Source organism: Vipera ursinii (genome assembly GCF_947247035.1).
Source record: "Vipera ursinii genome assembly, chromosome: 3".
NCBI classification, from domain to species: domain Eukaryota; kingdom Metazoa; phylum Chordata; class Lepidosauria; order Squamata; family Viperidae; genus Vipera; species Vipera ursinii.
The window spans coordinates 33,368,736-33,395,891 of record NC_139516.1 but is presented as its reverse complement, the minus strand read 5'-3'; the positions used below and the strand labels follow the sequence as shown (position 1 = coordinate 33,395,891).

The following is a 27,156-nucleotide window of genomic DNA, read 5'->3' as shown; positions in this document are numbered from 1 at the left end:
GGACAATGCCCCCAAACATACGTCAAAAAGCACCCAGAAATGGATGGCAAGGAAGCGCTGGAGAGTTCTGAAGTGGCCAGCAACGAGTCCAGATCTGAATCCCATTGAACACCTGTGGAGAGATCTTAACATTGCTGTTGGGAAAAGGCGCCCTTCCAATAAGGGAGACCTGGAGCAGTTTGCAAAGGAAGAGTGGTCCAAAATTCCGGGTGAGAGGTGTAAGAAGCTTATTGATGGTTATAGGAAGCGACTGATTTCAGTTATTTTTCCAAAGGGTGTGCAACCAAATATTAAATTAAGGGTGCCAATAATTTTGTCCAGCCCATTTTTGGAGTTTTGTTTGACATTATGTCCAATTTGCGTTTTTTTCTCCTTTTGTTGTGTTCCAATATACACAAAGGGAATAAACCTGTGTATAGCAAAACATGTGTTCCTGCAATACTTTTCTGTGAGAAATACTTGATTTTCTGGAAAAATTTCTGGGGTGCCAACAATTTCGGCCATGACTGTACATATTTTCCTATTGATTATGCCTATATTAGGTATCTCCCCAAGTTCCCCATGTAATTCATTGAAAACTGGTTTCAGGCACATCCAAGAGGTTTGATTCAAACAAGAGGCTTAAGATTTATAAGGAGATTTAATACAGAATGGAATTCTTACATTAGAAACATTATTTCCATTAAACATTTAATCAAACAGTGCAATAGAAGATTGTCCAAACAGGCAATTTTCAAAAAGGCTGGACATACTTTTAAAAATGTGGTTTAAACATTTTAAATAGTAGTTTGGAATAGTGGTTAAAGTGCTGGCCTAGAAACCAGGTGACTGTGAATTCTAGTTCAGCCTTAGGCATGAAATCCAGCTGCATGACCTTGTGCCAGTCAATCTCTCTTAGTCCAACTCACCTTACAGGGTTGCTGTTATGAGGAAAATAAAAAGTAGCGTTGTATATATTCTCTGCTTTGAGATATTTATAAAAGTAATAAAGGCAGAATAAAAAAATATAAAGGGTACAAATTCCTTCTAATATTCCTGCAAATACAAAAGAACTATATTCTATTTCTGACAAATATTTGAATACAAATAAGTATTAAAAGTTGCTGAGTGCTTTTCAACTACAGTGTAAGGTTGTATTATTTATTTTACCATCTTAGAAATCAACTGTTATCATCCTGGTATGAATATAGGGTAGGCCCTGGAAACTGAATCCAAATTCCTGTTGAATGAGAACATCCAAAAGCAGAAAGGATGTAATCAATTCAAAGTGGTTCCCTAAAATTTAAATCTGTTATGTGTATCCTGCATTCTATCATGACAGAGAACAAGACTAAATCTGTCTTAAAAATACAGCAAAAGCAATTTTTCTCAAGGGTTGAAAATGGACACAATATTATTACTATAGAGTTAATTTCTACTGAGATGTAATATGATAAATATAATGTGATTATACCGGTAGTCTTCATGACCGCAATTGGGGCTAAGCAAGGTGGTTATTAAGTGAGTTGCACCTAATATTATCACCTTTATTGACGCAATTGTTGGGTGAATCACTATGGCTACTAAGTGAATCATGCAGTTGTTAAACGAATCCAGCTTCCTCCATTTACTCTGCTTGTTCGAAGCCAGATGAGAAAGTGATCACATGATTCCAGGACACTGTAACTATTGTAAATGCATCACAAATGCCAAACACCCAAATTTTGATCATGTGACGATGGGGATGCTGCAATGATCCTAAGTGCAAGGATCAATCATAGATCACTTTTTCATTGCTGTTATAACTTTGAATGGTGGCCATACAAATGGTTGTAAATCAAGAACTACCTGTAGTTAAAGTATCTTTGCTTGATGTATTCATTAACAAAGCAGTTCTACTTAGATCAAGCTGCAAATTCAGCATTAGACAAGTTATTTCATTATCTAAGCACATACTTAATTTCCTTATATTTGGATTTGTAAATAATATTTGATATTATTGTTAAATTTGTTCAAACACGTTCCTTTAGATCAATAAGATTTGAACTTTCTTTTAAAAAGCTTTCATATTCCAAAGTTATAGAAAATATGAAATAAACTTTCCAAAACTATAGCTGAAAGTATTTAACGTAAACGAGTATTGCTGTAAGTAAAAGCATCTAAGGCTCCTGCAACTTAGGGTTAGAGTTAGGGTTCCAATTCTTACTTGTCACTTCTCCACTACTATCAGTGAAATACATGAATGAAATATACTTTAAACATAATTTGAAATATAAGAACCAAAATGCCCTTAAGAAACATATCTGAAGTAAACAGCATTATTTAAAACATTAAACAATGATCTGTATTCAGTTTTGGTAATGTATAGTACAATTCCTTTATAAAGAAAATAGTTTTAATAGTTCTCATTTCATAAAGACCCACAAAAATTAAGGCAATGCTATAACAGTGCAAGAAGATTTGTCTTTCTACAGATGAGAAACTGTCTAGGAATATATAATAAATGATGTATACAATATATTTTATCATTATATATTATAATATATATTGTGTATTATACACACACACACATATTTCTATACCAGTGAAAAGGTTCACAGCAGCTAGATGTTCATAGCATTCTAAATTAGAGGAAAAAAATCATGCATGTCAACTATTTTTTAAAGTGAATTTCTGATATATGCAACATATCAGAAGTTCCTGTAATCAGATTATCTTGCATCAAACATAGGCTTGTGCTAAAAAATAATATAGTTTTGAGGTTACAACTTCTGCATGATCACAGGGACCATCAACCATTTAGTAACCTAGTAAGTATCATCACCTTTCCAAAACCACTGCTAAGATCTACGCAGGTTATATAATTTTAACAGAAAAAAATACACCGTAAAGCTTTAATCTTGTTCTAAACCCAAGTTTCTTCAATTTGATTCCATGTTGTACAAAGTGTATACAGAATACAAACTGATAAGCAAATCCTACGATTTGAGATAGCCACTAGATTCTTAATAATAGGCATGAGAGTTCCTATATATTTATTTCCTATACGTGCACAGTTCCTATACATTTTCTGCATGCAACATGAGCAATATATGCAGAACCACAGAAATGTTTTTGAGTGCAGTGTTACTACATGCCAGAAGATAAATGCTTTTATTAAAAAAAAACCTTTTGTCTGCAGCATTATTTTCTTGACTGTGTATTTAAGTAATAAAAATATTCTCTGCTTTATGGTTGCTTTTGTGAAGGCAATTTTAGAGGAGTCAGGCCGGCTTTCTTGAAGTAGGAGACTAGTTGTCTAGGGATTTCAGCCAATACTGCCTGGGACAGTGCCTCTTGAGGAGCCTATGGAAAAGAAAATGTATTATGTAAAGACAAGAATGTTACACAGACATAAAAACGTATTATTTTCCATATTTATGTTCCCCAATATAAGAAGACACTTAACAGAGAACATAGATAAAAACAGGAAATACCGTAAAAGAATAAGCGATGGAGAAATGCCCAGTTTTGATACTGCTATCCAGAATTAGTAAAACTGAGTCATTTCAGTTAAAAAATAGATTAATTATGCATTTCCAAAACTATAGTTTGCCTCAAACATCTTTTACATTTTACCATATCAGCATATGAAGATTTTTATATTTCTTAAAATAATTAGTTAAGAAAGCACAAAAAGAATATATCTTGCCTCCCATACATTTTGTCACACCCTTGTGAATGTGGAGCACGTTGTTTTTTAATCCAGACTTAAAAGACAGAGTTTAAGCAGAATTCAAAATTAAATCTGAACAACACTGATATACATGCAACGTTTTACCTAACTAGACACTAACCCATAGTAATGAAACAGAATAATCAATACAGATGAGAAGCCCAAATTTCTGATCCAAATTTATGCTGTTTTTTTTTTTATTGAAAAGTTTTACAATACAATTTTCCATTAACAACCCCCATCCCCCCCGACCCTCCCCTCCCCAGCTCCCCCCTCCCTCTTCCCTCCCTTGCCTCCCCCCTACCCCCCTCCCTCTTCCCTCCCCATACCTCCCCCCCACCCTCCTCCCCCCCCGGACTTCCCAGAGCTAAATACAAGGTATATATATATAAAAGCAATCATAAGCAACCATATACTAACAACCATAAATTCTAAAATCCATCACCCTCTAACTTATATAAGAACAAACAAAACTTAACATTATTAAATATATATAAAAAGGAAAATTGGAAAAGGAAAGAAAAAACACGAAAGAAGACTTATTCAAATGCTAGATAAAACTTCTTAACCCTATACTTATTCTGGATAAACTCAATCCACTTTCTCCATTCCATAATATAACGTTCTTGCGAGTGATCTTTCAAATAAGCCGATATCTTCGCCATCTCTGCCAGGTCGGAAACCTTTAAAGTCCATTCTTCTATGGTCGGCAGCTCCTCTTTCTTCCAATATTGTCCTATCAAAAGTCTTGCTGCCGTAATTAAATTCAGCATCAACTTAGAGTCCACCACTGTAGCATCAACAATTATTCCCAACAAAAAAAATTGCGGACAAAACTTTATCCTCCTTTTAAAAATCTTCTGTATATTCCACCAGATTTTAATCCAAAAGGCCTTAACCTTTTTACATGTCCACCATATGTGAAAATATGTTGCATCTTCAGCCCCGCACCTCCAACACTTAGGCTGATAATTCGGGTACATACTTGCAAGTTTTTTAGGATCTAAATGCCATCTATAAAACATCTTATAAAAATTCTCTCTTAGATTTTGAGCTTGAGTAAATTTCACATTCCTCACCCAAATCTTCTCCCACATGTCCATTGTAATAACTTCCTGGATATTTTGGGCCCATTTTATCATACAGTCCTTAACAAGCTCTGTTTCTGAATCAATCTCAATCAATGCAAGATATATCCGTTTAATGTGTGCAGGTCCCTGATTTCTAATTTGCTTTATCAAATTTTCATCAATCGTTGCAAATCCAATTTTCTGGTCTTCTTTCCACCTGGCCCGTAGCTGAGTATATTGAAACCATGTTTGTACAACCTTCTCTTCTCGCAAGAAGCTATATGATTTCAAACACCAAACATTCCTTTCTAAACTTAAAATTTCCTTGTAGGTAGTCTCATCGTGTTTGAAACCAGCATGTATATTTTCTATTGCGTGTTTTGGAATTGCCCACAATGGTATCTTACAACTTAGCTTATGTCTATACTTCTTCCAAACTCTCAGCAATGCCTGTCTTAGAATATGCGTCCTAAACACGGTACCTACCTTCTTATCATACAACAAATATGCATGCCAGCCAAACAACAAATCATGGCCCTCAAGATTTAATAACCTCGATTGCGTCAAATTAATCCAATCACTTATTCCTACTAATGCAGCAGCTTCATAATATAATTTAAAATTAGGCAATTTAAGGCCACCTCTCTCACGAATATCCTGCATAATCTTAAGTTTAACTCGTGGCTTTTTCCCTGCCCACACAAATTTATTGATACCACGCTGCCATTCCTCCAAATTAGAATCTTTCTTAAGAATCGGTATCATTTGAAATAAAAATAAAAATTTGGGCAGGACATTCATTTTCACTGCTGCAATCCGTCCCAACAAAGTCAATTGCAATTTTTGCCAACTCTCCAATTCTTTTTGAATTTTCCCCCACAATTTTTCGTAATTATTTTTATATAGCTTTGTATTCGAGGGCGACAAAATTACCCCCAAATATTTAACCCTTTTAACAATCTCAAATCCAGTTAATCCTTCCAAGAAGGCCTTCTGTGAAACTGTCATGTTTCTAGCCAAAATTTTAGTTTTCTGTATATTTACTTTAAATCCAGAAACCTTCCCATATTGTGTTATTATCTCTATCAGGTCCACAACAGAATTCTCTGGCTGGGTCACTGTAACAACCAGATCATCTGCAAATGCTCTCAATCTATAGTCTTGATCTCCAACTTGTATCCCCTTAATTTTTTCCGAATTCCGAATCTTGTTCAATAATATCTCTAAAGTTAATACAAATAGCAAGGGCGATAACGGACATCCTTGCCTTGTACCCTTCTCAATATTACATACTGCCGTCAAGCTATTGTTAACTATGATTCGGGCAGTTTGCTTTTGATATAATGCCCTAATCGGCTGTAAGAAATTTTCCCCAAAATCCATTTTATCTAACATTCTCAACAGAAATTGCCAATTCAATTGATCAAAAGCCTTTTCAGCATCTAAAAAGATTAGCGCTGCAGAGATCTGGTTGTGTCTTTCCAAAAACTCTAACACATCAACTATATGTCTAACATTATTTTTCATTTGCCTACCACTAATAAACCCCGTTTGATCCCCATGAATCACCTGTTGCAGAACCCTCATCAGTCTATTAGCCAAAACCTTAGCAAATATCTTATAATCTGTATTTAAAAGCGAGATCGGTCTGTAATTTTTAACTTGAGTAGCATCCTGATCTTCCTTCGGAATCAATGAGATAAAAGCTGTTCTCCAAGACGGTGGCACCTTTCCCCCCCTCTGGATTGTCTGGAACAGTTCCTTTAACGGTGTTATCATCTCAAATTGTAAATTTTTATAAAAGGCCGCAGACAAGCCATCCGTACCGGGCGCCTTATCAACCTTCAAATCCTTAATTGCTGTAAGGATTTCTTCTTCTGTGATCAGTTGGTTAATCCCCTCTCTTTGTGCTTGCGTAAGGACCGGAATATTAGCATTCTCCAAATATTTATCAATGTCTTTTACCTCAATTTCCTCTTTGGTATATAATTTCGAATAAAAATCCACAAAAGCATCCTTAATTAGATTCTGTTGAAACACAACCCTTCCTTTATATTCAATCTTGTCTATGTTAGAGGCCCTTTGTTTCTTCCTCAGTCTATAGGCTAACCATCTGCCTGGTTTATTAGCGTTGCAAAAAGTATTATGCCTAGCAAACCGCAGATTGGTTGCCACTTGGTCTGCCATTAATTTATCAAATTGTCCTCTTAACAACCTAATAGCCTCTTTAATCTTCACGTCCCCTGGATTCAAAATCAAAACCCTTTCTTTTTCCTTTATTTCATTCTCCAGTTCTTTCCTTCTAGTTTCCATTACACGTCTACGTCTATTATTCATATATATCAACACCCCTCTCATATAGGCCTTACTAGCATCCCAAACCATATCCATAGAGGTACCCTTATTCATATTAATCTCGAAAAAATCCTTCATCCGCTGTTTACATTCTTCCACATTTCTCTGATCTCTAAACAAGTTCTCATTTAGGCGCCACGAGCGCCTATCTCTTTTCTCCTTATCAATCTCCAACCAAACTGGACTGTGGTCTGAAATAGTTCTTGCACATATCTTCACTTTTTTAGTTCTCAAAAAGAAGTCATTAGTCAACAAAATAAAATCAATCCTTGAAAAAGATTGGTGTCTGTCAGAGTAAAAAGTATAATCCTTCTCCTGCAGGTGCCTCTCACGCCAGATATCTCGCAATTCCAAATCATCCTTCAATTCAAAAAAAGTTTTAGGCAATCTGGCGTGGCTTGGAACACGCTTAAAAGCTCCAGCTTTATCCAAGTGTACATCCAGAACACCATTCCAATCTCCCATAAAAATAAAAGATTTATAATCCAACTGGGTAAGCTTTGTATGAAGTAAGCTAAAAAAATCAGCTTGTTGTTGGTTAGGTGCATATAGTCCAACTAGAAGCATCTTTTTACCTTCTAACAGCAGCTCAATCATAACATATCTTCCATGCTTATCTGCTTCAATTAAATCTGCTGTTAGAGCACTTTTAACATAAACAACTACTCCATTTTTCTTATTCTCTGCAGAGGCAACAAAATGCGTACCCAGTCTCGCGTTCAATAAATACTTTTGATCCAAAACTCTAATATGCGTTTCTTGCAAACATATAACGTCTATCTTAAATTGCTTTAAATATTGAAAAACTTTCTTCCTCTTCTGCGGTGAATTCAGTCCGTTAACATTCCAAGTTAAAAATTTAGTTGCCATGAATATTCTCCAAAAGCCCATGGACCACAGCCTTGATAGGACTAACTTCTTTAGGCCGTGCCCCTCCCACAGCTTGACTGTATGTACGTTGCGAAGAAACTGAAGACTTTTGTTGATCTTGTTCTATTATTTTCTTTGCTCGTTTTAAAGCAGCACGCGTCACTCTTTGCTCTCTAGGATCATCCAAAGAAGTTGTAACTTGATCTCCTCCCGCTCCACTTTCCTCCGTTTCCTCCTCTTGTTGTTCTTCTTCTCCAGATCCTTTCCCAGCTTCCAGGAGCGTTAATGGAGTTGCTTTTAAGACATTGTTGTAAAAATCACGCGCTTGCTTCACAGTAATCAACCGGTACCTTTTACCTTCATGCATCACCATCAGCCCCTGAGGAATCTCCCATCTGAACCTTATATCTCTTTGCTTGAGCTCATGCACGAGGAATGTATAATCCTTCCTTCCCCTTAAAATCCTTGGAGGAATTTCTTTTAAAACCAAAACTTCTTGTTCAGCAATCACCACTTTAACATCATAGGCAGCTTGTATAATTTGATCTCTGATCTCTCTTTTTGCAAAATAAACCACCACATCTCTAGGCAACTTCCTCTGTCTGGCAATCCATGAATTCACCCGAAACACTTTATCCATAGCTGCTCTTATTTCAGATGCTGGCAGGTTTAATACTTCTTCAAAAGCCTCAGAGATCAGCTGCTTCAAGTCTTCTTTAGTATCCTCTTTTAAACCTCTGATTCTGACAGCAAACTGCATCTGGTAAAATTGGGCTAAACTTAAGTCCTTCTCCAGTTTATCTCTTACATTTTCATTCTCTCTTACTTTGACTTCTAATATAGCATTCCTTTGATCCAAATCATCCATCTTTTCATCTAATTCTTCCACACATTCCGCCACTTTATGCACTGAAGACAAAATGTCTACCTTCATCACGCTGAGCTTCTGTTCCATCCTCTCTTCCATTCTCTCCTCCAGTTTCTCCAATTTCTCCTCCATCTGCGCAAATTTATCAGCCATTGATTGATTAATTGAGTCCAAAAGTTTATCCACAGCATCTCGAAACTCCTTCGCTGTCAGCGCTTCAGAAGGGTGCAACGCCTGTAAAGATGATTGTTGCACTGGCGAAGATCCACCACTCCGAAGAGTTTTAGGGGGAGGTTTCGCCGCCATCTTTTAATCCTCAAATATGACGCACTTTCACTTAGAGTTTAAAAAGTTCAAGTAGTTAGAGAGTATATTAAAATAAGCCTCTTCACCTTTATCTCTTGTACCGCTCTGCCTGCTCCTTTAAATCATAGTCCTTTCTTCAGGCAGGGATGGTTCGCAGACGCCTGGCTCTGCTCCAAAAAGTTCAGAGCAGACACGCCGGCCAGCTGGGAGCAACCCAGGCTACGGGGGAGTTCAATCCTTCAGCCGCCCAAGCTCCAAGCTCAGGCGGCCTCGGAGAGCTCTACCCCTACCTGGGGCCTCACCCCCTCCTCTTCTCCCGAGGAGGGGGCTTCAATTTCGCCCGAACAGCTGTTCGGCGCTGTTACGGGCGAAAAAACAACAGCTGAGCCGCGGGCAGCCCGGGAAGGCTGTCTTCGGCGCCGCAACGCCACCGGAAGTTTTTCCAAATTTATGCTGTTAAATATGGCTAAGAAATGGGCAGAATTAAATCTGTTACAAACTTCTGCCTCTGAAAAAAAAGTATCTGGTGCTAAAAAAAAATCCAATAACTTCTAGAACTCTGAGCAATTACATCAGATCAGAGCTCCAGATGTTGATATTATCCAGAGTATGTTCAAATTAACCTACTAAAACATACCAAGTTAAGCCTATATTTCTTGATATAAAATGTCTCACACAATAATTTATAATTTATTCACAATCAACATAGTTGTTTGTAACTGGAGTGGAGAAACTTGTGACCTTCCAGATAATGGGGGGCTTCCAATTCTAATTTACTGCAGAGATTAATAATTTATTAATGGATCAATTTAACCTCAAAAGGTCATGTTCTTTAGTTACTGCTAGAGTAACATCCTGAAAGCAAAATTTTATTTTATTTTATTTATTTTAATTCCATTTATATCCCGCCCTTCTCCGAAGACTCAGGGCGGCTTATAAGCTTAGCAGTAGCCTTCATTCTATGTATAAGCCTGCTTATTAGGGCTTTCACACACACCCCAAGCGGCATTATTACAAAGTCAGCTTAATTGCCCCCAACAATCTGGGTCCTCATTTTACCTACCTCGGAAGGATGGAAGGCTGAGTCAACCTTGAGCCTGGTGGGATGCGAACCTGCACTAATTGCAGGCAGCTGGTGTTACTTAAGGAGGCATTAGCCCACTGCTCCACCAAGGCTCTGGTTGAAGCAGCATAAAAGAACATGTAATAAATAAATAAATTTGGAACTTACGTTTTGGAACTGTCTAAAAGGCACAAACTGGACAATATCTCGTGCAACTGGCTCCCCTGCCAACGACTTCAGGACACCATCATCCCCATCTAAAAATTCCATGGCTTTGAACTCAGCACTGCCAACGCCAATAATAATGATAGACATGGGCAGCTTGGAGGCATTTACAATGGCTTGCCTAGTTTGGTCCAGATCAGTTATCTCCCCATCTGTGATTATCAGTAAAACGTAATATTGCTGCAAAAAAAATAGATGAATAAAAATTAAATAAATATAACAAGTATGCAGTGTTGAAGTGTGACTGAAATGCAATACAATATGGATATGATAACCTCATAAAGCATATATACTAAAGTGGATTGAAAAGAACAATGCAATTATTTTTAAATATCAGCTCTGATCTCAAAGAGTTATTTTCAGGTTTTGCTTCGTTTAATTTATTTTAGAAAACTGTCAAAGAACTGCCTATACCTGTTGAGTATATCTGTGAGTATTAATCTGTTCATTGAGATATTCAGTAGTAGTTCCTATTTTATGGATTTTTTTTTCTAAAACAGAGGAAAGGGAGTCTCAGAGGTATCAAACTCATGACCCAAGAAACAGTTACAACCATGTTTTCTGCAGCCAACCTATGGTTCACCCATTCATCCTACTTTGCCTTGAACAATCTGCCTTCACGCAGACACTCACGTGCCTTGTTCACAAGCCTTCCAAGAAAGCCTGAAGGCCTTTGGCGGATATTGGAGACAAATGGACATGGATCCTGAATGCACACAGATATCAATCACCCTGTTTTCTTCTCTCTGGATCTGTCTTCCTCAGGCCTGAAGAGCAAGAATGGTGAAAAAGCAAATGGAGACTGAGCTGAGCTGCTTGGCACTGGCACTCAATTAGTGCATAAGGATTCGTATGTAATCTTGCAGAAAAAATGCAGAAATGGGCAGGAGAAAATAAAGAGATAGGAAGCTTTCTGTGGAAGAGGCAGGTAGGTGAACAGTTGTTCCTACAAGAGGAGGGTTGAGAAAAGCCTTTTTAAGAAACGAGCTGTAATAATTGGCTGAGATTTCTGCCAAGGACAGGAGCAAAAGGCATATATGTTTAATCAGAGGCTGTGGAGGAAGGAAGAACAGATGTGACTTCTTTGAAAACTGAAGCTTCTCTTCAAATGATCTGTCTTCTCTGGACAGTCTGAAGGCTTTTAATGTTGTGGAATTAAAGTAGCCAGCACTGAGCTTACTGAAAGTTGCAATTCATCATCATCTAGATGGCCATACAGAAGATTAAGGATTGAAACATAATTATTATTTTTTATTTATTTTAATCCCATTTATATCCCGCCCTTCTCCGAAGAATCAGGGTGGCTTACAAGCTTAGCAGTAGCCTTCATTCTATGTATATGCCTGCTTATTAGGGCTTTCACACACCCCTCCAAGCGGCATTATTATAAAGTCAGCTTAATTGCCCCCAACAATCTGGGTCCTCATTTTACCTACCTCGGAAGGATGGAAGGCTGAGTCAACCTTGAGCCTGGTGGGATGCGAACCTGCACTAATTGCAGGCAGCTGGTGTTACTTAAGGAGGCATTAGCCCACTGCTCCACCAAGGCAAGTAACATGCAAGTAACTTCTGTATCAAAGAATGAAATATTTTTGGTGTGGTGGCCCTCACATAATGTGATCCTTTTGAAGCACTTGTGATTAACTTGAATTTGAGTCGCCTAGATTAAATGAAAAGTAAATGTGTAAAACAAAACAGCATCAAGCCAACTCACAGAAGCAGTCCTTTCTTGAGCTGAATGAGCAGCAAAACTAGCAACGTGATTTATAATTGGAGAGAAGTTTGTTGGACCATAGAGACGAATTTGAGGCAAAGCCTGTCGGTAGGCATCTATGATTCCTTGGATTCCTAAAACAAAGAAACAGCAGAATTAATTAAAAACTTTGGATAAAGTATTATATGCATCTTTCAAATGTTTCAATATGAAGAGCACCTAGGAATAATGTACAGATAAAGAAATGGGAATAGCACTCTACTTGAATCAGTTTGGTTATTTACTTATAAGTAGTCCTTGAGTTATAAAGCAATTGGGATTGGTAATTCCTATCACTAAGGCAGGGGTTCCCAACCGGGGGTGCTCACACCCCCTGGGTGTGCGAGGCAATATTCCAGGGGGTGCGAAAACTTGGGTTTTCAAAATTATAGTGTATATGCATAATTCATTGCCCTTATTTTGAACTTTTGTAACGGGTGCAAGAATATATCAGGAACGTTCTAGGGGTGCAGGTTATAGAAAAGGTTGGGAGCAGCTGCATTAAGCAATGCATGACATCATGTGACCGTGTTGCTTAGGAAAGGCAATTCTGGCAGCGCTGGTTGCAGTCATTAAATGAAGCCTGTGCAGTTAAGCAAGAACTTTACATGATCACAATTTCTGATTTCCTGTCAGCTTCCTATTGATGTTGCTTGTGGGAAGGCAGCAGGGAACATCAGAAATTCTGTTCACATGGCCAAAGCTCACTGTGATGTAATCAAGAGACAGGTGCCTGATCGCAATCATATGACCGTGGGGAAACTAGATCAGCCAGAACTCCAAGTACTTGTCATAAGTCAGCCTCATTCAGTGCCGTCGTAAGTTTGAATGGTCACTGAACAAATGGTTACAACCTGAGGACTATCTGTATTCTCATTTCACTCACCCAGATTAGCATGGTGGTAAAAATACCAAATATTTAATCTTTTAAGAGGAAAGTGAAGGTAAGAAAAATATTAACAGTAATATACTGTACTATGAGGTTGTGGTGGTTATCTTGCCTAGAGGAATGTTACTAAAAACATGCCATTCAAAATTAAAAATTAAGTTCTTACCTAAAGTTTTTAGGTCATTTTTTTTTAAAAAAAACTCCAATCCAAAGTATATAGTTTAACAGACTTCAGATAGTTTTAATTTTATTTCTAGATATTTTATCCTTCTTTATGGTGAAACTGTTAACAGAATGGCCTTTATACCTTTGTTTATGACAACATCATTTAAAAAAAATTAACTTCCAAAAATCCCAAAACGTGAGGTATAAAAGAACTTAAGATGCTCTGAGAGGAAATTTCAGCATCTTGCCATATAATAAAAAGGATTCTTTCACAGATACCAGTCATACTTCAGATGGCAAAGTGATTTAGAAAAGCCCTCCAACGATTAGATTTGATAAGATTAAAAGAGACAAGATATTTATGTTGCAAAAGAGCAACACAAAAAAGCAGTTGTGTTGACCATCATAAAAATGATCTTCAATAACACTTCAAAAATTTCAATTAAAGCATCAATAAATGCTTCAGGGAAGCTGAGTAACTTTGGACCAATCACTCTCTCTCAGTCCAACCCACCTCACAGAGTTGTTGTGAGAGGAGAAAGGTGTGTTGCATGTGTTTGCCATATTGAGTTATTTGTAAAAACAATAGTGGGATATAAACTAACACCAAGTTCATTTTGCCTCATAAAGAATTCCAGAAAATTTGAAAGATTTTGTTTTTGGGTAAAAGTTATTGCATTAAAATGGGTTAGACTGAAATCAATACATATATCACATACATCCAATATTAAGTTATTTAATAAAATTCAAGTGTAATTTTTTTTATTTCATTTTTTCATAAAGAATGAGTTAAAAACAAACTATTTCTTGGCTAAGGAGTATAATAAACTGCAGCTGTTTGTAACTTCCACCCTAAGCAATGCAAGCTCCTGTCTTATTTCTTATAAACTAATTTTTGGTCCCCCGTTTACACTAATGTTTAAACCCAAACTGAGTGTTATTATGTTCATTATGAACTGAAATCATAATGCTATTTACACTCTTTTAAATGGTGAATAAAGATGTCTAAAATTCAGATCTTTAGTTATGCTACAGTAATGATGAGGGCCAAATACCGATTGTTCTCAAAATTGTCGATGTTCCTTTTATAATTTTAATGAAAGGTCCTTTGCATCTTTTTGTTCTTTCTCTTATAAAATATGCTATTTTTATAAGAAAAATAAATGATTACCTTGGCAATAAGGGTTTGCAGGATTAAAGTTCAATGCAAATTCATGAGAAACCTGAGAAGACAGACATATTAAGACATGGGATCAAAGGCAACTAAAAATGTGTAACGGTGATTAAAGTGAGAAGCCCACCTGCCAATCTGGAGGAACTTGAGCTCCAAATCCAAAGGCAGGAAACATCTTATCACTGAAAAACAAACCAAATAAAAACAAAAATATTCAGATATTTTTATTTTAACTGCAGGTTGAACAAAATAAATCACATTTAACACTAACTTGACCAAAGCTAGCTGTAGTTAGCATGATCTTTTCTAAAGTGGTAATGTTCAGAAAGCTAGGTTATGAGTTCAAGTCTCTTTTAAACTGAATGGTGTTCTAATATTTTTTATCATACAAATAATAGCAGTTCTTTAAATACGCTTCACTCATAATTTTTATAATAGAATGTTAAACACACAGTGTTATTTTATAGGACAGTGGATTAACAGTTTCCACTCAAAAGGAACTAATAAAAATGTCAAAGGCACAGTAGACAATGAATTAATTTTAGTATCAAAACATGTTGGCAGCAACTTCCAGTTCCATGAAATAAACTACCGGTTCAAAGGAAATACAGTTTATAACAATGGACCTTTTGGAATCTTTCTTGGCCTTAGTAAGTAAATAAGCTAAAGATGGTAAGTTTAACATACGTGTCATAATCTTGGACAACACCACCCACACACCAGATAGCAGTGAGATATTCATTTATCCCATTTGGACTAATATAGTGAAGAGAATCTGGTGACTTTGGATTTCCATTGGAACCAGTAAAATCTATCCCCACCTGATAGAATAAGAAATATAAATTAAATATTAGATAATATAAGAAACAGATTTCTACTCATTAACTTTCAGTTCAGGAAAACCCAGCTACAACTACAGAATATTGCTAAAATGGCTTCTCAAAAGTCAAAGGCAAATTAAGATGAGTTACTAACTTCAATACAGGTCAGACCTACTCTTCACTATATTTAATAATTGTGGTTAATTATTGAGTAATTAAAAAGTAAAAAAAGTAAATTTAATTTTATTAAATACATAAAGCAAATTTAGTAAATCATAGTAATTTCTATCTTTATTTTTTAAAAAGCATCTTAGCAAACGTTAGCATGCAAATTACTATTTAGAACAATATAAATGCTGGAGCTTACATTTAATCTAGAAACCAAATACATGAGTTGATACTCACAGTGAAATTAATTTGGCAACCACCCATGATATAATCCAGGAATGAATATTCTGTTTCAATCTGTGAAAAATAAAACCATTGCAACATTATTATTTTTACCTTATAATGACAGAAAAGTCAACTGCATGAAATGAAATTATTCATACCTTGCAGGATTTCAATCTAATAATGCCAGAGTTTTTGTAACTCTTCTTTTTTCTTTTTTTTTCAGGGTGAATACATTCAAATTCAACCTATATGAAAAGCATACATACAAAATCAAGCTTATTAATCAATGTAATCAAGACTAATGCTTTAAGATGAATTAGGAATAATTCCTTTGGTAAATCCAAATTAATTTGGGGGGAAAAATAAAGATAACCAGGAAGCAGTGGCGTAGCGTGGGTTGTCAGCACCCGGGGCAAGGCAACCGGAAGCGGAAATAGAGGGGCGGGCGGGCGGTGACGTCACGGCACTGCTGAAAAGACGCGCCCCGCAGCGGCGTAGACTTTCCAAGAAGAGTCGCGCGCATGCGGGATGCTTCCGGGTCCCTCTCAAGGGCGGCTGGGCGGGGCTCCGACCTGCAAGAGCCGCTGCATTCAAGCTCGCACGTGAGCCCCGCTAAATAAAGCCACGCATGCGCACGAAGCTAGGCCGGCCGGTCCATCTTCGCTCGGCCAAACCTGCCAGGGCACCTGCGGGGCCCTTGCGGTTGGCCTGAGCCTGGGCGGAGAGTTGGCCGCTTCTATTTATTTTATTCAGTTTATGTGGCCGCCCATCTCACCTGCCGGACTCATTTCGCTTTGCAAGAAAGAGCAGCTCAAGAGCGGAGCCAAGCCAACTCTGTGCAGCCCTTGGGGCTCCCTGAGCAGCTCAGTGCGAGCGCGCCCCCCCCAGATGTTGCGCCCGGTGCGGCCGGCCCCCCCTGCACCCCCCACGCTACGCCACTGCCAGGAAGAATTACTATATTATTCTTTCTTGACTTGTATCAAACATTATGACAGTGGAAAAGTACAAATGCTAAAATCATTAGATGAGCACAAGACCACAAGCCCTTCAGAAAGTGCCAAGTTACAACTGCCAGCTTACAAGTGGCCATGCTTCCATTGGTTGCTGGAAATTGTAATTCAGCATCAGCTTGAATCCCCCAGATTTTCCACACTGCGTAACTAATACTTATTAATGAAGACATTAAATAACTAGCTGAAATAACTAGCACAAGTGAAGTCAGAATATTGAATTTGACACTTCTGAAAGAATGAAAGAAATTTTGTACTAGTGAGGCACAGTGAGATCCAGTTATACAGAATATGCTAAAGGTGCATCTTGTAACAATTTAAATCAAAAAGGGAATTAATTTAAATGTGTATTTTGCACTGTGATATAAAGGCTTCAAAAATTCCTCCAACTTTATCATTCGTCATTTAGGATCTATAATAAAACTATCTGCCTAACCAGTGGATTCTTGTTCCAAAATACAGGTACATTATGAAGCACAGTGTTTTGTTTTACAATATTCTTATTTCAATGGAAAAGAAAAATAAAGGATTTTTATCTGACACAGAATTTTCCTGAGATACAGAATATTGAATTGTTGGAAAGCAAATAAATGTCAAAAATAACAAATCATGTGCATTTAAACTAAATTTCAGTGGAGAATTTCTACAGTTATCTTCTCAGTTTGTGAATTCTTTGGGAGAGAAGTCAAATAGAGTCAAAGAATTAAATAGTGGACTCCCAAATGGGACAGCAGAAAACTAAGAATTATTGGGAAGTTAGTCACTGGAAAATTAAATCTATATTATAAATTACTCGTTTATTATGCTATCTTTCAATCCAGCATGGAGCAGAACAATTGCATTCAACTAGAGAAAATTTACTTATATTACTGCTAAGACCAACTCAGCCATATAGCTGCCTTCCTAAGCCTACCCGTTCTGATTCATAAGCACCAGAATGTTATCTTCGTGGTAGGTTCAAAAGAAAGAAAAATATAGCTGTAACACGTATATAACTTGTTTTTTCCTCCATAAACACACAAAGATACATCTGCACAAAAATATCGGGAGAATGAAAATACTATTTTATTATCCTTCCTGGGGGGAAAATACAAAAATTAAACAAATCAAATAATGTAAAATTAAAAGCTCACCGGAGAACTGTCACCTGCCTTCTGTAGCTGGGACAGGGTACTTTCAAAACTGCCTATTAAATCATGTGACCCATCACTATCATAATCATAACAGTGCACCTGAAAGGAAAGAAACAGAGGGCAATAGACAAGGAGAATGACTGCTGCTCACCACTTGATCTCTCAATTCCAACAGCTTTGAGACGTTGCATATGAATTCCCCTATCAAGTCTGAACTGGTGTTGTCATCCATATCACTAACTGTAACCTAATAGTAAGAAAGAAACCTCAAAATGAGTCCTCAAGGACAACTATGTAATATAATAGTTAGGTGCTCAATATGCAATGGAAAGACAACTCAGATGCAAAGTAGATTTAAAAAAATATGCATCAATGGTCCAAAAATAAAACAACTCAATTACAGAAGACAAGCATTCTGAGAAAGAGAAACCTTAAGTGCCTTATATGCCAGCATAAACAGTCTTTCCTAATCTGATGCCCTTCAGATATGTTGATATACACTTCTCAGAATACTGCTAGCAGAAAATGTCTGGGAGTTGCAGTTTTAATAAATCTGGATCATATCAGATTGGGAAAGGCTGGCATAGGCAACATAAGGTCAAGATGAGTTTAAAACAGAACTTAAAATATAAGGTAACCAACAAGAAGTAGGTGCATGAATTATACAAAATATGACAAGACTAAACCACACAGTTCTTCTCTATTTTATGAGGTTTCATGAGAACATCCATTCATGCGGAAACTGCAAGGCTCATTCTAAAAGAAATCAAGCAAAATATGACCTGAATGCTCATGTTAAATTAAATGTTCAGCATAAAATACAAAAATCTGGAAATCACAGATACTGTTTTGTATCAGGGCTTAAAAAAATATTTGAATAATGCTGATATTTTTAAGGAAAACTTGACTTTCATCTTGTTGTTGTTCTTGCTCATCTGTGATACACTAACAATACAGGGCTACATTTTATGTGTGGTGTTTATGAATATGCTGTAAATATTGTATAATGTGTTAATCTTAAATATATTTGCTTGTAATAAACTTTTAATGACAGATATTTGGACTAAAGCTTGTAATGAAAATATCACAGACCAGAAATAAAGAGGCCTAGGAACCAAAACTTAAAAGCAAAATCCTTTAAGACAGTCACACTGATAGAAAAGAGCAGAGACTTTTCACTAGATACAAAAGGGGAAAGTATTCTTTGCTATTACTTTAATAACAAAGCAAAATGCAAAAGTATTAAGATATTTTTCTGGCAAGGAAAAAGTGATGCATCTCAATAATTACAGCAACATCTGCATCAGAATTGCATTTTTATCATATAATTCATCAACAATCATTCATTGTGATTTAATCTCTTTGCTAGCCTTTATCTAGTGCCCAAAACATACAGCCCTCCTTACACTAATCATCTGCTTACTAGATTCCAAGCCTATGGACAATTATATTTTCCTCTGAATAAAGTGGAAGACAAAATCTCTGGAGGACCTATAAAATAATCATAGTGATTCTCAAATATGGCCTACGGACTATCAGTGATCTGTAAACATCCAAGTGGTTCTCTCCAGCTTTTAATAAGTAAGCAATAAATATTTGGGAATATAAGATTTAGTTTTAAATGGGCCCTTACAATGGTAAGATTGGGAATGCATAAAAATGCAACTATCTTATTCACCAAAAAAATAATATTAACTCCAATATCCCTATAGATAGTAATGTAGAAACTACATTGCTGGTTTCATTGGGTAGTCACTGCATTTTCCAGATCCTGAGTTATTAATATTTCAAAATTTACTGAATAATAGAGTTGTGCTATTAACATCTGCAAAATGACTGTACAGCCATAAATAAGAGCAAAATTCCTCCGTTAACCTTTAAAGAAAGCTAATCTATTAATAATCAGAGACAGATCATACAGGAGAATCTACTGTTGTTGTTAGTTGCAAAGTCGTGTCCGACCCATCGCAACCCCATGGACAATGTTCCTCCAGGCCTTCCTGTCCTCTACCATCTTCTGGAGTCCATTTAGGCTCACGCCTACTGCTTCAGTGACCACATCCAGCCACCTCACTCTGTCATCCCCTTCTTCTCTTGCCCTCAACCTTTCCCAGCATTAGGCTCTTCTCCAGTGAGTCCTTCCTTCTCATTAGGTGGCTAAAGTATTTCAGTTTCAACTTCAGGATCTGGCCTTCTAAAGAGCAGTCAGGGTTGATCTCCTTTAGGACTGACCGGTTTGATCGCCTTGCAGTCCAAGGGACTCGCAGGAGTCTTCTCCAGCACCATAGTTCAAAGGCTTCAATTCTTTGGCGCTCAGCCGTTCTTATGGTCCAACTTTCACAGCCATACATTGCAACTGGGAAGACCATAGCCTTGACTATACACACTTTTGTTGACAGGGTGATATCTCTGTTTTTTAGTGTGCTGTCTAGATTTGCCTTGGCTTTCCTCCCCAGGAGCAAGCGTCTTTTAATTTCTTGGCTGCAGTCCCCATCTGTGGTGATCTTGGAGCCCAGGAAAATAAAATCTGTCACTACCTCCATTTCTTCCTCATCTATTTGCCAGGAATTGAGAGGGCCAGATGTCATGATCTTGGTTTTCTTAATGTTAAGTTTCAAGCCAACTTTTGCACTTTCCTTCTTCATCTGCAACAAGAGGCTCTTTAGTACCTCTTCACTTTCTGCCATTAGAGTGGTATCATCTGCATATCTTAGGTTGTAAATATTTCTCCCAGCAATCTTAATTCCAACTTTTGATTCATCTACCCTGCCTTTCTCATGATGTGCTCTGCATATAAGTTAAATAGGCAGGGCGACAGTATACAGCCTTGCCGGACTCCTTTCCCAATTTTGAACCAATCAGTGGTTCCGTGTTCAGTTCTCACTGTTGCTTCTTGGCCTGCATATAGGTTTCTCAAGAGACAAATAAGATGGTCTGGTATGCCCATCTCTTTAAGGACTTGCCAGAGTTTGTTATGATCCACACAATCAAAGGCTTTAGCATAGTCAATGAAGCAGAATTAGATGTTTTACTGGAACTCCCTAGCTTTCTCCATGTTCCAGCGTATAATGGCAATCTCTAGTTCCTCGGCCTCTTCAAAATCCTGCCTGTACTTCTGTAGTTCTCGATCCACATACTGCTGGAGTCTAGCTTGTAGGATTTTAAGCATAACTTTACTAGCATGTGAAATGAGTGCAATGGTGCAATAGTTTGAACATTCTTTGGCACTGCCTTTCTTTGGAATTGGAATGTAAACTGATCTGTTGAGTTTTCCAAATTTGCTGGCAAATTGAGTGTAGCACTTTTACTGCATCGTCTTTTAAGATTTTGAATAGATCGCCCGCAACTCTTTTTGTTGGGAATAATCACAGATGCTACGGCTGTGGACACTAAGTTGATGTTGAATTTAATTACGGCAGCAAGACTTTTAATAGGTCAGTATTGGAAGAAAGAGGAACTGCCGACCATAGAAGAATGGACTTTAAAGGTTTCCAACCTGGCAGAGATGGCAAAGATCTCGGCTTATTTGAAAGATCACTCGCAAGAACGTTATATTATGGAATGGAGAAAATGGATTGAGTATATCCAGAACAAATATAGGGTTAAGAAGTTTCATGTAGCATTTGAATAAGTCTTCCTTCTCTTTCTTTTTCTTTACTTCTTTCTTTTTTTTTCTATATATATTTAATATCATTAAGGTTTGTATTATCCTATATAAGCTAGAGAGTGATGGATTTTAGAGTTTATGGTTGTTAGTATATGGTTGTTTATGATTGTTATTTTTTTCTATTATACCTTGTATTTAGCTCTGGGAAGTCGGGGGGGAGGGGGGGAGAGGGGAGGGGGAGGGGGGATTGTTAAAGATAAACTGTATGTTAAAACTTTTCAATAAAAAAAAGATTTTGAATAGATCAGCTGGAATACTGTCACCTCCACTAGCTTTGTTGTTGCTCAGCTTTCCTAAGGCCCACTTCACATTCTAGGATGTCTGGCTCGAGGTCAATGACCACCTCATCATGGTTATCAGGGAAGTTAAGCTCATTCTTGTATAGTTCTTCTGTGTAATTTTGCCACCTCTTCTTAATCTCTTCTGTCTCTTTTAGGTTCCTGCCATTTTGGTCCTTTATCATGCCCATTTTTGCATGAAACGTTCCCTTCATCTCTCCAATTTTCATGAAGAGATATCTGGTCCTCCCTATTCTATTGTTTTCTTCTATTTCTTTTGTTTTCTACTAGGAAGTCACTAAGAGTTGATACCAATTTGATGGCATTCATTCAATCAATCTACTAATACTACTAACAATAGCAGGATAGGGTTGCTTTGGATTGTGGTAGGATATAATAGTTTTGTGTTTCATGATTATTATAAAATTAAGAAAAAGGCCCTTTTCCATTTATGAAGCAACCATCTAAGAATAAATGATATGGAACACTTGAAATAAGTAACAACTGAGAATATCTTAACGACAACTACTTTTCCTTGTCTGTTATCTTCTATCAAGAAGCCTTAACTAAACAGGAGAAACTACATACCTCTTAACTTTTTTCTATAGGAGGACAAGCAAAGAACATGCTGTTGCAAGGAGGAAATACTATAAAAAAGAGATTTTAGTTCAGGGTCATTACCCATTCAAAAGGAAGAAGGAACACACTGTATTTTTTTTAGTGTGAGCTAAAGATATCTTAGCATAGGATAGCTATGTATTTCTAATCCATCAGTTTCTTATTTCATTCAACCTTCTCATTCCTACTCTTCTGAATTTTTTCATATTTTTGAAACTTTTCTCCCAACAGAGGAAGAAATCATTATAATTTAATTATTTCAACTTATGCTAATGTGTTAATTATAAACCCATTATGATTCATAATGCTGTATTAATATCTATTACTAGCAGTCTTAAAAAAATTTCTTCTATATAAAATGTCAGTTCCTATCCTGAAGCTTTTTTACATTCAACCCCGGGTTGTGAAAGTTGAGTGGTGGTATTTAAAATTTAAGTTAAAATCAAACAAGTTGAAATATCATATTAATGTCAGAGAGACAGGCCGAGCCAGGAGGAGAAGTCAAAGAATTAATCTAGAATCCCTATGTAAGCATAAGAGAATGAAATCTAAAGCACCCATCCCCGCCCCATGGTGTTGAATCTTATCTATCCTAGCCCAGGTACAAACCGTCATTCTAAAAACATTCCTGTATATAGGCTTGAGCAATAAAACAGCTAGTTGAATTATTCATGTGTGGATCTGATGGATCTGACTGTTTGCACCTAACAAGTAATGACTAGGCCATTAGGTGACTTTTTTATGAACATCAGCAAAATAAATATATTAGGCAGTTTCATGCACCAATCTGAAATATAATTTTAAAAAGTGATTAATTATGAGAAGTTTTGTAATCACTGTATTCTAGAATGTTTTGACATGAGCATGCTGGTTTTATAAATCTTATGCCAAAAACCCCCAATAGGTATTTCTGGTACATTCAGGTCATGTTTTTATATCTTACCATAATCAACAATATGTCACACTTACTTTGCAAAATGCAAGCTCATACTTTATATCTTCATAATCTTGGTCTTCAAGAAAAATACATTTCTTAAGTGTAAATACTAAATAACAATAGCATAATTTTTAAATATACAGGTTATCCTCATTTAGCAATTGCCTTGGACAACAATTGTTTGCAGTATAACTGTGATGAAAAAATAACTTTGTAACCAATGCCCATATCTGCAACTTCACAGAAGCTCTGTCAAACGTTTAGTCACTAAATATTAATGTTGTTCTGTGACTGAGTTGTTTTTCTTTCCACTCACTCTTGCAGAGAGATTAACTAACAAGCTATCTTTCCACAGCACAACTGTCCTAATCTCATCCCTCCCACTGCTGCCTGATACTGACAAGACCCTAATCAGTTTCACACTAAAAAGTTTTTGTTTGCTTCCTAAGTAGCTCTTGCTTACAGACATAAAAGGACTGCTGTGTGCCTGCTTGTTCTCTTGTAATCCCTTTCACTGCAATGAATCTAAATACAAACATTAATTCACTTTTTGTTAATTATCCCAGTAGTGCATGTGAGCATTCATACAGAGGGAGAGAGAAAAAAAGAGGGGGAGTGAACTGCTATAGAATTTGCCCTTTCATTTATTTTCCTCATGAGTTGATACTCAGAAACCTTCCCTACATTTGGGCTCACCTAGCTTTTTAGAGTTGTTTCCTTCTGATACTGTATTATCAAAGGAAAGCTGAAATAAAATTATAAGTGCAGGTCACAGTCATGTGATTTTCATTTAATGAAACTTTGCTTAATGACTGAGTTACAGGAACCAATTGCAGTCACTAAATGTGGACTACCTATATTTTTGCTGTTCAGCATAGATCTATTACACATACTACAATCAAAAGCATCGGGGAGAGAAGGGGAATTGTATCAAGTAATTTATGAAACTATTTCAGAAAAATAAACAGATGAAGGTGGAGAGAGAAGCAGTTTGCTTTATAAATAATAAGCCAATTAAATCCTCATACATAAATAAGTTTTAATTTTAACTCATCTAAACATCAGGCATCATATCAGAACAAAAAAATGAGTTGAATAAAATGAGTTCTTAACTTGTCTGAAATTAATCATTGTCCTCACCTTGATTTGCCTGTTGAAGTCACCGCTACAAAATGTTTGCAAAGGAACGCTGAACTTTTTCCAGGAAGGATTTAAATTGTTCTTAATTACCTAAAATATTATTTTAAATAGTTATAATCAATGTATATTATGAAAGCACATATTTACTCATATTTTTATATCTCTGCAAAGATTTTTTTGGTCATGATCACATTTGTTCAAGACAACCACAATGTTACCTTATAGTCTTGCACTTTTTTCTGAAGTAACAATTGTATTTGTTGTAAGCCTCCACGTGCGATGGGTGGCATATAAGTTGAATGAATGAATGAATGAAATAAAGTTAGCATTCCTTAAATTAATGAATTTGATTCATTTCCTAAGTCCTATTTAAACACATTTTCAATATGTGCTTCAATTAATATTTCAGTTCCATCATGGATGAAAGTTTAAGTTGGCTAGGCCTACAAGATTCCTAGAGCCAGTTTGTGAAGCCTTCTTCTATCAACATCCCAATTGACTTGTTTGTTGTTATCCAATGATTAACAGAGTCCAAAAAATTACAGGCAGAAATCTACTTTGCCTTTGAAAAGCTGTTCCTGATGGCTAGTATAGAATTAAGTGAAATGAGAGGCATTACCCAAATCAATGAAATATCTTTTTATGAGGTAGGAACTCTGCTTGCACAAAGTGCTTATGTCTAACCTCTGCAAATAAAGAGTTCAGTTTTGTAGCTGAATAACTTTAAGGGCTGACTTAATATTTTGGAAATAGCCTGCCCCAAACTGTCCAAACTTTACCTGGAATCTATACGGTAGACACTTTTTTCTTTTCTTTTAAAACAGCAGAGATTGCTTGTCTAGAATACTTATGCATCATTTCCAAAGTTTCTTTGCACTTACAATTTGACTGAAACTTATCCCTTTCCTTCCCATACCCAAGCGCTCCTGCTGGCCCTTGTATTGTCCAACAATGGGCAAGAATCCCTGTCCCCATAATCTCACCTTGCACCAAAGAGTGCAAGTGAGATAACCAAAGATGGTAGAGGTCACTTTGATCTGAGAACGGGCCCTATTATCACTGAATGTGATACTCGCTTTCCCCTCCCTGAGAGGCATTTTATATAAATGCACGCCCCCAGGACTTTTACTCTTCCTTCCCCTTTTTGTTGTCATAATTCCATCATTTGCAAGAGACTGAAGCTTCAGAATAATAAAACAAGTCTGAAGCTGTGCAGAAACTTTTGAAGGAAGACATGGTAATTAGAGAAACCCATCCTACTTCACGGAAAACAAAAATCTGTCCAAATCAATCTTATTTATCCAATTTGAAACACCACCCAACTTCAACCATAGGTCTGTAACTGCCCATTAATATGTAACTCTTAATGAACGAAGGTGGAATCGCTGCAAATCTTACCTCTGATCGGTATACAAGTTGCCATTTTCCACTATCACTCTGTTTATAGAATTCCAAAAATGGGTCTGATTTGCCTAAAAAGTCCTGTATTGGGAAAATATTTTTTATACAGACATAGGAAAACTAAAATGTTTCATCTAAAGCAATGTATAGATAGTCCTTGACTTACAACAGTTCATTTAGTAACCATCTGAAGTTACAAAGGCCCCCCAAAAAGTGACTTATTATTGTTTTTTTTTTTTTGTTGTTGTTGTTCTTGTTGCAGCATCCCCACGGTAATGTGTTCAAAATTCAGATTCTTGGCAACTGACTCATATTTATGACAGTTGTAGCGTCCTGGGAAATATGATCTCCTTTTGCAACTTTCTGACAAGAAAGTCAATGGAACGCCAGATTCAGTTAACAACCATGTTACTAACGTAACAGTTGTAGTGATTCACTTAACAACTGTGGCAAGAAAGTTCGTAAAATAGGGCAAAATTCACTTAACAACTGTCTCGTTTATCAACAGAAAATTTAGGCTCAATTGTGTTCATTAGTCAAGGACTATCTCTACTCTTCCAATTATTTCTATTATATACAAAATCTATGGTAAAATATAAAAAAACCGTTCACAGATTCAATGAAATACTCCTAATTTCTGACTTGTAATGGTCTTTTTCTTTTACAGATTTCAATACTTTTCTCATTTAAGAGCCTGAAAATATTATATGGTTATACCTTGGGAATATGGTTAATGTAATTTGCACTAAATGCAAGTTAACTAGAGTTACAACTATTATTCTTTTGTAGGAAACCTATAGACTGAGGTAGCCATCTATATTTACCTACAATATTCATCAATGAATCATGAAATTTCCTATCAACAGTTTCAGTCAATTGTCAATTCTATCTTTTTCTGATTTTGAATTGCAGAAGCTCGTGTTTGTAACATGTAGCCTAATTATTTGTTCATTATTTTTACTTTTCCTTGCCTCTGGACTTTTGCTTGATTTCTTGTTTGAAAGAGGAAACCTTAAATATTTTCATATTCTTTTGCTCTACTTTGATTGATCCCACTTAAAATATTACTCGAGTATGGATATTAAAATTTGTAATGGATTTTGGAATTGGAACATAGTTATGATGGCTTTTTATGCCGTTTAGGAGTTAATTCTTTTCAAGAAAACATTAAGAAAATTAAGCTTATGTTATATTTTAGTAGACTCAATGTACATTTTTTCTTGCTTCATCTGTCTTCTTCCACATCTTAATTATTTCAATCTATCTATCTAGGGGATATTCAAGTTTTTATAACCATGTATATATATATGTATGTATGTGTGTATG

General features: G+C 36.4%; 1 protein-coding gene across 7 annotated transcripts in view; it reads right to left on the bottom strand.

The window, feature by feature from the left end:
• Window positions 1-621: 621 nt before the first annotated feature.
• The window catches only part of CPNE1 (copine 1), a 73,559-nt gene continuing 47,024 nt past the window's right edge, over window positions 622-27,156 (bottom strand). For all 7 annotated transcript variants that reach the window (XM_083359562.1, XM_083359563.1, XM_083359564.1 and 4 more), the window contains 11 exons: window positions 25,828-25,911; window positions 24,430-24,519; window positions 17,790-17,888; window positions 15,805-15,891; window positions 15,659-15,718; window positions 15,120-15,253; window positions 14,560-14,614; window positions 14,430-14,481; window positions 12,166-12,299; window positions 10,395-10,631; window positions 622-3,324 (listed from right to left, as the gene is read on the bottom strand). In XM_083359562.1, coding sequence (XP_083215688.1) covers window positions 3,208-3,324; window positions 10,395-10,631; window positions 12,166-12,299; window positions 14,430-14,481; window positions 14,560-14,614; window positions 15,120-15,253; window positions 15,659-15,718; window positions 15,805-15,891; window positions 17,790-17,888; window positions 24,430-24,519; window positions 25,828-25,911 — 1,149 coding nt within the window. In that variant the 3' untranslated portion in view covers window positions 622-3,207. The remainder of the gene's footprint in view (window positions 3,325-10,394; window positions 10,632-12,165; window positions 12,300-14,429; window positions 14,482-14,559; window positions 14,615-15,119; window positions 15,254-15,658; window positions 15,719-15,804; window positions 15,892-17,789; window positions 17,889-24,429; window positions 24,520-25,827; window positions 25,912-27,156) is intronic.